Source organism: Cotesia glomerata, linkage group LG6 (assembly GCF_020080835.1).
Source record: "Cotesia glomerata isolate CgM1 linkage group LG6, MPM_Cglom_v2.3, whole genome shotgun sequence".
Classification (NCBI taxonomy): Eukaryota; Metazoa; Arthropoda; class Insecta; order Hymenoptera; family Braconidae; genus Cotesia; species Cotesia glomerata.
In genome coordinates, this window is record NC_058163.1 from 21,130,324 (window position 1) to 21,143,586 (window position 13,263).

Sequence of the window (13,263 nt, forward strand, 5' to 3'; positions counted from 1 at the left end):
CCACAACAAGTTCACAATTTATAAGAAAAAAATAATAGTGTAATAACAACTAACTGCAAAATGAAGATGATGATTTCTTTTGCCTTGATGGTTCTTGTTGCAATTGGTGAGTACTAATTAATCATTACAATTACTTTTTTTATTTATTAATTATTAATTTATTTATTTTTTTGTAATAGCTGCGACAGAAAGAATGTACATGATGGACAGTGATGGCACAGAATACATTGTAATTGACAAAGAACCGAAGCATTGCGAACCTGGGATGAAATACCTGGTAGACTGTAATAAGTGCTCGTGTTCATCTAATGGAAAAGATTTAGCTTGTACAAGAAGGAAGTGTCCTCCTCATCCAGTACAACAAAACTTTCCGTGGGGACGTAAGTAATTTTTTAATTTGAATTAATAAATAAATTTCTTCAAAAAAATTATTTTTACAAAATCGCATTTTTTATGTTTTTAAATTTCTACATCTCAATTTTCTTTATAATTTATTTATTATAAAACTAGCGACCTTGCAGTCACTATGTGACTGCCGTGATTTGTGAGCTATAAATGAATCAAATTTTGATTTATTAAATAATGACTTTTGTTAAATTGCACTGTACTTTCTTAACTATTGACGTTTTTAAAGATATAAGCTCACCCCGATGTTACATTCATCAAGAGCTTTCATTTGAGTACCTACATGCATTTTTATATATTTTTCATATATACATATATATAATATATCTAAATATATGAAAAATTGATGTGGGTACTCAAATTAAAGGTCTTGATGAGTGTAACATCGGGATGAGCTTATATCTTTAAAAATGTCAATAATTACCAAGATACAAGGTCTTTATTAAATAATGACTTTTGTGAAATTGCACTGTACTTTCTTAACTATTGACGTCTTTAATGATATAAGCTCATCCCGGTGTTACACTCATCAGGAGCTTTCATTTGAGTACCTACATGCATTTTTATATATTTTTCATATATACATATATATAATATATCTAAATATATGAAAAATTGATGTGGGTACTCAAATTAAAGGTCTTGATGAGTGTAACATCGGGATGAGCTTATATCTTTAAAAATGTCAATAATTACCAAGATACAAGGTCTTTATTAAATAATGACTTTTGTGAAATTGCACTGTACTTTCTTAACTATTGACGTCTTTAATGATATAAGCTCATCCCGGTGTTACACTCATCAGGAGCTTTCATTTGAGTACCTACATGCATTTTTATATATTTTTCATATATACATATATATAATATATCTAAATATATGAAAAATTGATGTGGGTACTCAAATTAAAGGTCTTGATGAGTGTAACATCGGGATGAGCTTATATTTTCAAAAATGTCAATAATTACCAAGATACAAGGTCTTTATTAAATAATGACTTTTGTGAAATTGCACTGTACTTTCTTAACTATTGACGTTTTTAATGATATAAGCTCATCCTGGTGTTACACTCATCAGGAGCTTTCATTTGAGTACCCACACGCATTTTGATATATTTTTCATATATACATATATATCTAATATATAAAATTCTCGTGTCACAATGTTCGTTCCCATACTCCTCCGAAACGGCTTGACCGATTCTCATAAAATTTCTTATGCATATTCAGTAAGCCTGAGAATCGGCTACTATCTATTTTTCTAACCTCTAAGTGATAAGGGGTGTTCACCCCAAAAATTTTTTTTTATTTTTTTGATAAAAATTTTTTTTTTTTATTTTTTTATTATGTGGCATCAAAAAATACATACAACTCTAAATTTGCACTTTTTTATCACCAACCCTTGCTTTTTAATAGTCATTTTCATAATTTTATCATTTTCTATCCCGCTCGATAACATCAATTAATATCACTTGGTAAGTTATCCCCTCCATGTGTCTACCGGTGTCACTTCTCACCCTGTAAACAGCACGGAGTAGGGATGTTACCTCTACAGTTTTCGGCTATTATTAGTGTTTATGCTTCAAGCGTAGTAGTTAAACATTTTTACTATCTCAGTGTAACTCTCATATCAAATATATTCTCGAGTAACTTTATTATTTATTTATTAATAACTAATATTATTGAATATAATTAATTATTAATAACTCTTGCGAGACGCTATTGTCAACAACAACGCCGACGCCGCCGTAACGATCTAGCGATAACATTCAGCGACGATATGTACAATGAAGCATTGATTGCTATTGAGGATCTTTGCATTATCATTGCCAACTTACCACTCAGTCATTTCGGTATGAATTCGCCAAATCGAGGTGCAACTGATTTAATGAACACTGAAATGAATCGTGAAATGCAGTACAACACTGTAAAAACGGTGGCGATTGTTACTCGCAATGTCCCACTAATGAATGAGGAACAAAGAATCATTTACGACCGCATTATGCTCGCAGTTTCAGCAGGACAAGGTGGGTTCTTCTTTTTAGATGCACCAGGTGGAACTGGCAAGACATTCCATATTTCGCTAATTCTCGCCAAAATACGATCCAATAATGGCATCGCATTGGCCGTTGCATCATCGGGCATTGCGGCAACTTTATTGGATGGAGGCAGAACAGCTCACAGTGCTGAAACAGTGTAAAATTATCATCTGGGATGAATGTACCATGGCACACAAACATTCGCTTGAAAAATTGATGTGGGTACTCAAATGAAAGGTCTTGATGAGTGTAACATCGGGATGAGCTTATGTCTTAAAAAATGTTAATAGTTCACGAGATACAAGGTCATTTCTTAATTATGTATCTAGAGATAGAGCATTTTCGAATGCAGCTTAAATACTCATCATCATAAATTGACTATTGGTGAGAAAGATATGAAACCTTGAAAGGGCACTGCTCCAGGTTGACCTTTCTAATCATACTAAATTTTATCCATAAGAACTCATTTTATTATATAAATATACTGGCCACAAAATTTTTCTTATTCTCTTAATAATATAGATTATTAAATATATATATATATATATATATATATATATATATATATATATATATATATATATATATATATATATATATATATATATATATATATATATATGCTAAATAAATTTCAATTAAATTTTTTTATTTTCAAGCTTTAATTCTGATTTAAAAATAAAATATTATTTTTGCAGCTTTCTGGAAACATGGTGATCCTTGTCCAGCCAACAAAGAATTCTACAGCGAATGTAACAGATGTCAGTGTGGTCCCGATGGAAAAAGTGCAGTTTGTACGCTGAAAGCTTGCATCCGTCCGGTTGTATAAATAATTCATCAAAATTGGACTCGAGCATTGCAGAATCAAAAGATTTCCTATAATTTATAAATAAATTAATTAAATAGATAGTTCGTGCACATTCTACTTTTTACTGGTATTTTATTGTCAATATAAAATCAATAGAAAATATTGTTATTTTATAATGTTAAATGCTTATTTATTCACTATAATTAATTAGTAATTGATTTATATCGTTGTAGATTGCTATGTATTTTTATTATATTGAGTAATATTTAAAGACGAGCCTCCAGTTTTAAGATTAAGAGTCGTGAAGAAATATTTACTAAATAAATAATGCTTTAATAATTGATCATTCTTTGTATTGATTTATTTGTTTCTATTTGATACAACTGTTCGCAATCGCTAAGATTACACAGGTATGAATATTGAGCAAGCATACCGATTTGTTGAATTAGTGATAACAATTGCAAATAATGATTAAATTTTTACTGCATTATTGTTTTTAATATTTTTTCATTTTAATAAAATATTACAATGGTTGAGAAAATAAAATAAAATTAATTTAATTGAAAAGAAGAAATCTTGAACTGAAGCATTTTTAAGAATTTATTTTTTTTTTTAATTAAGAAGAAAACTTTTTGAATAAAATGAAATTAATTTGAATTAATAATAATTTTTTATTCAAAAAATTTTTCTATTTAATTGCAAATCAAACTTTTTAAACATAATTTTCTTTTTTTTCAATAAAATTAATTTTTTATCAATTTAAATATAAATAATAATGAACAATTTTTTTTTGTCTTAAATTAAGTACAAAAATTCTTGAAGAAATTTAATTTCTTTTTTAAATAACTTTTGAAAATAATTTTTTTTTTTTAAATTTTTTTATCAATACAAATGTAAATAATAATAATGAAGAAATTTTTTTTGTCTTGGATTTAGTAGAAAAATTCTTAAAGAATTTAAAATTTCTTCTTTAAAAAACTCTTTAAAATAATTTTCTTTTTTATTTTAATTCAATTAATTTTTTTGTCAATATTCATAAGAATAATAATAAAGAAATTTAGTTTTTTCTTGAATTTAAGTAGAAATATTCTTGAAGAAATTAAAATTCCTTTTTAAAAAAACTTTTAGAAATAATTTTCTTTGTTTTTTAATCTATTTAATTTTTTTATCTATTTAATGTAGTTTAAATGTAAGTAATGGTGAAGACATTTTTCTTTGTGTGAAATTAAGTAGAAAAATTCTTAAAAAAATTAAAATTTCTTCTTTAAAAAATTTTCCAAAAATTTTTTTTTTTTATCAATTTAAATATAAATAATGATAAAAAAATTTTTTTTGTAATACCAACCGCGAAACTTGGATTTTCGAGCTATAGTTAGGAGGGGTAAAATGAATGATATCTGGCCATCTATAATAATTATTATTATTATTATTATTATTATTTATTTTTTTAATTGGCCATGAAGTCGAAACTCCTTGCGGCCATCCAAAATTGATACAAAAAATCTTAATATAATATATAAAGTAGTGTGTTAAGTAGTATATATTCGAACAAAAACAGTTTCACTGTAAAAAAATCGCGCCAAGTCCACGTTCATAAGACTATTAAGAAATAAAAATTTGTTTTTTTCTTTACAAAAATATATAAAATAAAAAAATTAAAAAATCCAAGTAACCGATATGATTGTTTATGATTTTCGGAAATTAAAAAAAATTTTGTTATAAATTTAAAAATTAAAAAAAAAGTTTGGAACGCATTTAGTGTGCGCGGTTGCAAAATTTAAAAAAATTGAAATACACAATGACGCACACCAAGTACGTTCCAAAATTTTTTTCTTAATTTTTAAATTTATAACAAAATTTTTTTTAATTTCCGAAAATCATAAACAATCATATCGGTTACTTGGATTTTTAATTTTTTATTTTATATATTTTTGTAAAGAAAAAAAAACAAATTTTTTTTTCTTTATATTCTTATATATGTGGACTTAGCGCGATTTTTTTACAGTGAAACTGTTTTTGTTCGGATTTTAGTATTTTTTGTAATTATAATAAAAATTTACAATTGGTACCAACTTAATTAAATCTCGCGTTGGTTGCATTTTTTATAGCAAACTATCCCCTTGAAACTACAGTTTATGTAAAAATAATTCCAGCGCACCCTGGCGGGTGTAGATGCAAGCTGTGAAATATCTATTTTTAACTGTAGTTTCCCATCTAATGAAGGATTACTATGCATTCTCGAATTATTTAGTCTGTGGCAGATCACATTGCCCATCGAAAAAAAAAGTCAGGATCGATATTTTTGCGTTGCTATAGTTTGTGCTGATTAAATTTAATAATTTCAAGTAGATTAATTGTTATAAGTGAATATAATTAATTAATAACAGTCAAATAAAGTATGAATTACTGTTATAATATACAATTTAGGAAAAAAAAGTACCGTAGAATTAAATAAAATTTTGCAACCTCAAAATACCGTTCTGCTTACAGTAAACACAGTCGGTAGTCTGGCGCTCCGTTTACAGCAGATTTGAACGGAACTTGGCGCCAGATTCTACCGAATCTGTGGATAAAGTATATATATAAAGTACACGGAAAAAAAAATTTCGTTCTGGTAACGTAACTGTAGAGTTACCACAACTATACACAGTTTACTGTTCGTTGTAGAGTTACAGTAACAAATAGTATATTACACACCTGTGGCAAGAAAATGAGAAATGTCTCAGAACACATATATGTTGCCCGAGGCGAAGCCGAGGTCGACATATATGTGATCTGAGATATTTATTATTTTCCTGCCATAGGTTTGTATACTATTTTTCTGTCCGACAGAGGCGGAAAGCGGCAATTTCGTTTAGCGCAGCGGGCCGAAAGTTGCCACTTTCCGCCTGGAGGGCAGAAAATGTTATTTTTCTCCCCTCCGGGAAGAAAACGTCAATTTTCCGCCCGCTGCGCTAAATGAAAATGCCGCTTTCCGCCTCCGTCGAGGAGAAAAATAGTTTTCTCACCACGGGCAGGAAATAAGAAAGACTCAGATCACATGTTTGTCGACCTCGGCTTCGCCTCGGTCAACAATTACATGTAATCTGAGACATTTCTTATTTTCCTGCCCTAGGTAAGAAATAGTATATTACACACCTAGGGAAGTAAAGTAAGAAATGTCTCAGATCACATGTAATTGTTGGCCGAGGCGAAGCCGAGGTCAACAAACATGTGATCTGAGGCTTTCTTATTTACTTCCCGTGGAGTGTATACTATTTTTTTGTCCGACGAAGGCGGAAAGCGGCAACTTAGTTTAGCGCAGCGGGACGAAAGTTGTCACTTTCCGCCCGGAGGGCAAAAAAATACTATAGTTCTGATAACTCAATGTTGTTGAGCTCTCAGAGCTCTACGGGATTGTTCTCAGAGCCAAACGGTATAGTTGAGAGCGCTCTACGTTGCGCAGTAGTACACGGAAAGAAAATTGTACGAAAAATTACAATGAAAACATCGTAATTTTTAGTATAGGACATTGCAGTGCCGGACCAGAACTCAAACATCGTAATTTATACGATGCAACATCGTAAATTTCTATCACTCAAATTAAAAAGAAGTTTAGGTCACCGAAAAAATAATTCTGTATCATCCAGGAATCGAACCCGGTGTCCTCTCCGCCTCAAGTCCAAGGTTTATCTCCTCAAGCTATCGGAGGGAATATCTAAAGCTTCTGTTCAGTCACAGAATAAGACCCTCGATACAGTAGTTGGTCATCTTTCGGTGGTGGCGTCGCAAACTACTAGACTCTGTCTCTCTTTTATTAAAACATATAGTATGCGTCCTTACTCACTTGCTCTTACGGAAAAAAATTTACTAAATAACATCGTAATTTTCAATAATTCAAATTGTATTGTGTAGACGGCAGCATCGTAAAAATCGAGATACTGAAAATCTAGTCCTGGATTACGATGTTACTATAGTAAATTTTCATAGGATTTTTTTTCCGTGTAGAGTGCGCTGACATATTTCATAACCTTCTAAAATGCCAAACATAATTATTTTGTTACTAATCTATATTATTAAAAATATATGAGGACAATTAAGTTCCCAATTTATTTATTTAAGGAAATAGGTTGTTTTTTTGTCAAATTGAATTTCGTTAGAACAGTTTTGTATTTATGGTTTTTCAAGGTTCATTTGCAGTGACTATTAATTTAATTTATTAGTTGAATATATTGTGATAAGTGATAAGTTATCGAATACATTAAAAAGACCCAATTTAACACAAAATAAAATTTGTTTTCGTTTATTTATCTTATGACCCAGATTTTACTTTTTGTATTTGAGTATTTTAGTTTATTTTTATTAATTACTTAAAAATTAATAGAAACAATTATTGTTATTACTGCGGCGATTATTATTTAATTATTGTATTTATTTAGTTAACCCTTCGTTGGTCGCGCTATGAGCGAATCGCCGCCTAACAACTACTCAATCTATAGAGACTCGCTATAGTGCGAGCGAGAAACTAAAAAAAGCGCGACCAACGAAGGGTTAATAATATTATATTATTGTTACCAAAGGTATGATTAAATTAAAAAATTAAGCGTGTGAGAAATTATTATGAAGCCGAGCCAATTAATCGAGCAAAAGAAATTAATTGTAAAAGAAATTAAAAGACTGGGAAAATTATTCTAAGTTCCGAATAAGATTTAGTACGGGAAAGCGATGAATGGATATAAAATGAAAGAAATGACGATTATTATTTTGTAAGAAATAATTTAGGTAAGCGAAGATTTTATGAGTCCCGAGGACAATTTAGTATGGAAAATCAACGAATGGATATATAATGAAAGAAATTGCGATTGAAATAATAAAGAATTTAATTGTGAATTTGACGAAACGAATGGATAGAAAATGAAGGAAATTACGATTAAAATAATAAAGAATTGAGTTTCGAAAATAAAAACTTAGAATTTGGCGAGACGAATGGATAGAAAATGAAGGAAATTACGATTAAAATAATAAATAATTATTTTTCAATGCTAGTTCGAGGACACCGGACAGGTGTCTAAAACGACCCTTCTGGTTCGTTACAAGAGAGTTAGGGGAAAAATGATAAACGCCAAAATTTGGCTCGATAAGGGAAGCAATTCGTTCTCGGGAGAATTACTCGGACGAATACTCTTCACCAAGTAATTCCAGAGGATGATACTCTACCTGGAGTCTGACCAAGGCCCAGGTAAGTATCGTGAACCGACCGGTTGAAAGTGCTACTCCCCGTGCTGATGCCTTCAGCTGAGGTACGGTAGGTGATCATAAGTCGTGTAGGTGGGAGCGAGGAGGATACTCTCCACTTGCTCTCAGGGTAGAGTTTAGGACCCCACAGGGATGACGGCTAGTCGCCCTGAGGGGGGAGGGGGTGTTACTGGGAAACTAGTTAGTATTTGTAGACCGCGTTTTTTTTTTAGTTTGAACCGTGAATACCGTCGTATATGTTTGGATAGAAAGTTTCTATCGTATTAGTGTATATTGCTTATATTGTTTCTTGATTTTGAACCGCGTTAATGATTTTGAACCGCGAATATGTGTGAAAAGAGTGTTCTAATGTATTGTTTATATTGTTTAATTTGCTTATATTGTTTATATCGTTTATTAATATGATCAGGCCAATAAAGAGGTTTCCTTTTCTTTTTATTTATTTAAAATGAAGTGTTTTGTTTATATTTTGTTATTGATAATGTGATCCCCGTTTATGACTCTGGACTCCGGCGAGCAAATTTCGAGCCGGGGACAAATTAGATATTTATATTTTGAAAACGTGGACGTTACAATCTTTTCTCGTGCATATACGGTAATGATTTTATGTCCAATATTTATTGATATAATTAAGAAAATAAGATAATTTTGTGACTATCATATTTTTATTTTACAAATAATTTTTATTTGTAATATAAGTTCTATTATTATTTTATTTCTATTATAATACTATTCTTATTTGTCATATACAATTATTGTTGGCAATATAAATTCATTCTGCTGCATGTATTTATTAAATTATCAATGCTAAATCGTAAAAAAAAATTACTAAGCAGACTTCCAAAAATTTGTTATAGTCTCAGAACGATCCTGTAGAGTTGTGAGAGGTAAATAACGTTTAGCTCTCAGAGCTCAACGATGTAGAGTTGCAGGAGCCAAACGGTATTGTTACTATAAGAATACGTTAACCTACTGGAACTTTTTACAACTAACTAACTACTATAGAGTTCCTATAGCAAAATTTTTTTCTCCGTGTAATATATATAATATAGTGTGTTAAGCACTCAGTCACTCAATCACTCAATCATCACTAAATTCTAATACAATGAATACATATTATGTTCTATCAGATTGTAAAAAATATTCATAACAAGCAGTTCGAAACTCCATAAACGTTGGTAACGTCGTACAATCAGCTGGTAATTGATTCCAGATTTTAACCGCAGATACCAAGAATGATTTTTCATACTTCGCTGAATGATAAACCGGTAACTCAAGATAGTCTTGACGAATATCTCCTCGGCGTAGGCGAGGCTCAAGAATTTCTAAGTCTCGCCTAATTAGAGGCTTTTGATTAAGATACAATGCTTTATAAATAAGACACGATAAGAAAAAAAGTTTGGAAAATCCAAAAGTGCACGACTCATAATGTTCATTTAATTATGAAATATAAAAAAAAAAAAAAACTTAAGTCGTTCAAAATTAGTTGCCGAAAAAACAGCTGTAGTAGGAAGGTACTGCACAAGCGCCCCTGGTGGAATAAAATGTACATAATATATATAGATATAGATATATCACCATCCATGTTAATTTTACATGGATATATATAGATATACAGTCTTGTAGTTTTCGTTTTTTATTAATTGCAATTAAACGACACTGAATTAATTAATCATTCGCATTCAGTGACCTACAATCGTCGATTAGAATTTTTTTTTTTTAAATTTAACTCAAATAATGGATTTTTTCACAAGTTACAGTGTTTTCGGGTTTCACACATGACGGACAGGAAATTTTTTTGACCTATTTTGGTGTTTTTTTCCAATTCTATTGCAGTAAATCAATTTTTAAAAAGTATGAAATTAATCTCCATTAAATTATCCGACAATAGTATGTAAAATATCTTGATTCTGTGAACTAACAAGGCTATAATAATAAAAATAGCCGCCAAAATGAGGCGAAAAAAATTTTTCGATCGTAAAGCACTCTCTGATGCTTCGCATCATGAGTCGTGCAATTTACGCCTAGAACTAAGTGTCAGCCAACGAAGCTCAGTATAATATTGAGTAACATGTTCATACTTTGATATTTTAAAAATGTATCGTACACAAGCATTTAATTTTCTCTGAAGTCTAGTCTGTTGTTGACCTGTAATATCAGTATAAATAGCCGCGCAATAATCAAAAATAGGATAAATTAGAGTAGTGACCAATCTTTTCCTAACAGGCAATGAAAAAACATCTCCATTCATCTTTAACTGTGCAAGTACTCTCATGCTACTTTTGCAAACCTCAGTAATTTGTAAGGACCAAGTTAGAGTGTCTTGAAGTATGACTCCAAGATACTTTACTGATTTACAATAGTCAACTATGGTATCATTTACAACTATATTTGGAATCACTTCACATTGAACATCAGCCAATTTTTGTGCTGATCCAAAAATCACTGTCTTTGTTTTGTTAGGATTTAGTTTAAGACCGTTTATAATACACCACTTCAGAGTTATAGCAATTTCCTCATTCAGAATTCTTACAGAGCTTTCTATATCACAAGGTTTACATGTTAAATAGACAACCAAATCATCAGCATAAAACAAGTGCTTACAGCGCTTAAGTAATACACCCAAATCTGTAACATAAATGGAATAAAGTAGTGGTCCAAAGACACTGCCCTGCGGAACACCACTCGAAATTTCTTTCCAGTCTGATATACCAGAATTATCAATTCTAATTGCTTGCAGCATATCTTTTAAGTATGATACAATCCAATCAATAGCAAGATCTCCAAAACTTATAGCCTTTAATTTAAATATTAAAATCTTATGCACAACAGAGTCAAACGATTTACTGAAGTCGAAAAATACAGCAATAGTAATCATTGTGTTATCAATGCCTAATCTAATATCATCACATAACCTCAAAACAGCATCTTGTGTATCCAGACCTTCCCGAAAGCCAGTTTGGTAATCATCAATAATTCCATTGACAGTTAAATAATTAATAATTTGATCATGGACACATCTTTCTAGCGCTTTTGACAATGTACAAGTTATTGATATTGGCCTGTAGTCTGAAAACACAGTTGGACTCCGAGTTTTTGGCAAAGGCAACACATAAGACTGTTTCCAGATCGATGGGAAGAAACTGTTGAGTCTACTTTTCACGCACACGTAAGGATAAGTGACATCTCTTTCTCTATCTGTCTCTACATTCCCGCATGGATGCTAAAAAGTACTATAGGATATTTAGTTTCGTTTATTTTTACAATCATCCACCAGGGAGAGTATGAATCGAAAAAAAAAATCTTGGCGACAAGTCGATTCTTGTAAACAATTTTACTATATTTTAGATCATTGTGTCATCAAAAGACTCGATAGAGTCTGGCGCCAAGTTCCGTTCTCAAGCCAGACTACCGAGTGTGTATAGACCGTAAGCAGAACGGTTTTTTGAGGTTACAAATTTTTTTTCAAATTTATTTTGATTTTTTTTTTTAAATGATATTTTATAATAGTAGTTCATGCTTTTTATTACGCGTATTACTTGATTATTATCAATTATCTTTATAATTTCTATTTAAAATTATTAAAAATAATCAGCACAAACTATAGCGACCCAGATTTTTAGATTTTAACTTTTTTCTTATGTAAAAAGCGGACGGCCAGAGACTAAATAATATAAGGATGCATGCTAATCTTATAATAGATGAGAAACTACAGTGAAAAAAAGATATTTGACAGCTTGCAATTACACACGCCAGGCGGCGCAAGAATAACTTTTACATGAACTATAGCTTAAAGGGGATAGTTTGCCACCGGAAATGTATTAAATTAAATTTGTCAATTTTTATTATAATTACAAAAAATACTGAAATCCGAACAAAAACAGTTTCACTGTAAAAAAAATCACGCCAAGTCCACGTTCATAAGACTATAAAGAAAAAAAAATTTTATTTCTTTACAAAAAGATATAAAATAAAAAATTAAAAAATCCAATTAACCGATATGGTTGTATATGATTTTCGGAAATTAAAAAAAATTTGGTTGTAAATTTAAAAATTAAAAAAAACAACTTTGGAACGTACTTGGTGTGCGTCATGGTGTACTTCAATTTTTTTTAAAAGTCCTAGTAGATAGATTTTAGGAATTTCATAAAAAGTGAAATTTTTCGTAACCACGCACACTAAATACGTTCCAAAATTGTTTCTTTTAATTTTTAAATTTACAACAAAATTTTTTTTTAATTTCCGAAAATCATATACAACCATATCGGTTACTTGGATTTTTTAATTTTTTATTTTATATCTTTTTGTAAAGAAATAAAATTTTTTTTTCTTTATAGTCTTATGAACGTGGACTTGGCGTGATTTTTTTACAGTGAAACTGTTTTTGTTCGGATTTATTTACGTGTGACAGTTCATAAATGAATAACATTTTATTTGCATCCTCTCAAATCCGAGTTTCGCCGTTGCTTTTACAAAAAATTTTGTTCGATACAAATCCGCAAAGGTTGGTATTTTGGTAATAAACTTGAAGTGATGATACTCGTCTGAGATTATAAATACATTCTCAAAAAAATCTCGTACGTTTTATCTGGTCTCGCTTGGCTAGACCGATAACAACGTACTCGGTTTTGTTGAGAATGCATTCATAATCTCAGCCTCGTGACGTCACTTCAAGCTTACCAAAATACCTACCATTGCGCATACGTATCAAAAATAACTATTTTTTCTTAAATTATGTAGAAAAATTCTTGAAAAAATTAAAATTTCTTCTCTAAAA

General features: G+C 30.3%; 1 protein-coding gene across 2 annotated transcripts; it reads left to right on the forward strand.

The window, feature by feature from the left end:
* LOC123267740 (serine protease inhibitor I/II-like) lies at positions 1-3,414 on the forward strand. 2 transcript variants are annotated; one of them, XM_044732560.1, is made up of 3 exons: positions 1-106; positions 177-380; positions 3,142-3,414. In XM_044732560.1, the coding sequence occupies exons 1-3, from the start codon at positions 61-63 to the stop codon at positions 3,270-3,272; spliced, it is 381 nt and encodes a 126-aa protein (XP_044588495.1). In that variant the 5' UTR covers positions 1-60; the 3' UTR covers positions 3,273-3,414. The 2 variants fall into 2 exon arrangements, with proteins under 2 accessions (XP_044588495.1, XP_044588496.1); XM_044732561.1 differs by having other exon boundaries at positions 180-380.
* The last annotated feature ends 9,849 nt before the right edge of the window (positions 3,415-13,263 follow it).

What these genes read in the sequence shown, in the direction of transcription:
- LOC123267740 (XM_044732560.1), top strand. Translation starts at nt 61, where the DNA reads ATGAAGATGATGATTTCTTTTGCCTTGATGGTTCTTGTTGCAATTG. An exon ending in GATGGTTCTTGTTGCAATTG is followed by an intron (nt 107 to 176) that starts GTGAGTACTAAT and finishes ATTTTTTTGTAA; the next exon opens with TAGCTGCGACAGAAAGAATG. An exon ending in ACAAAACTTTCCGTGGGGAC is followed by an intron (nt 381 to 3,141) that starts GTAAGTAATTTT and finishes TTATTTTTGCAG; the next exon opens with CTTTCTGGAAACATGGTGAT.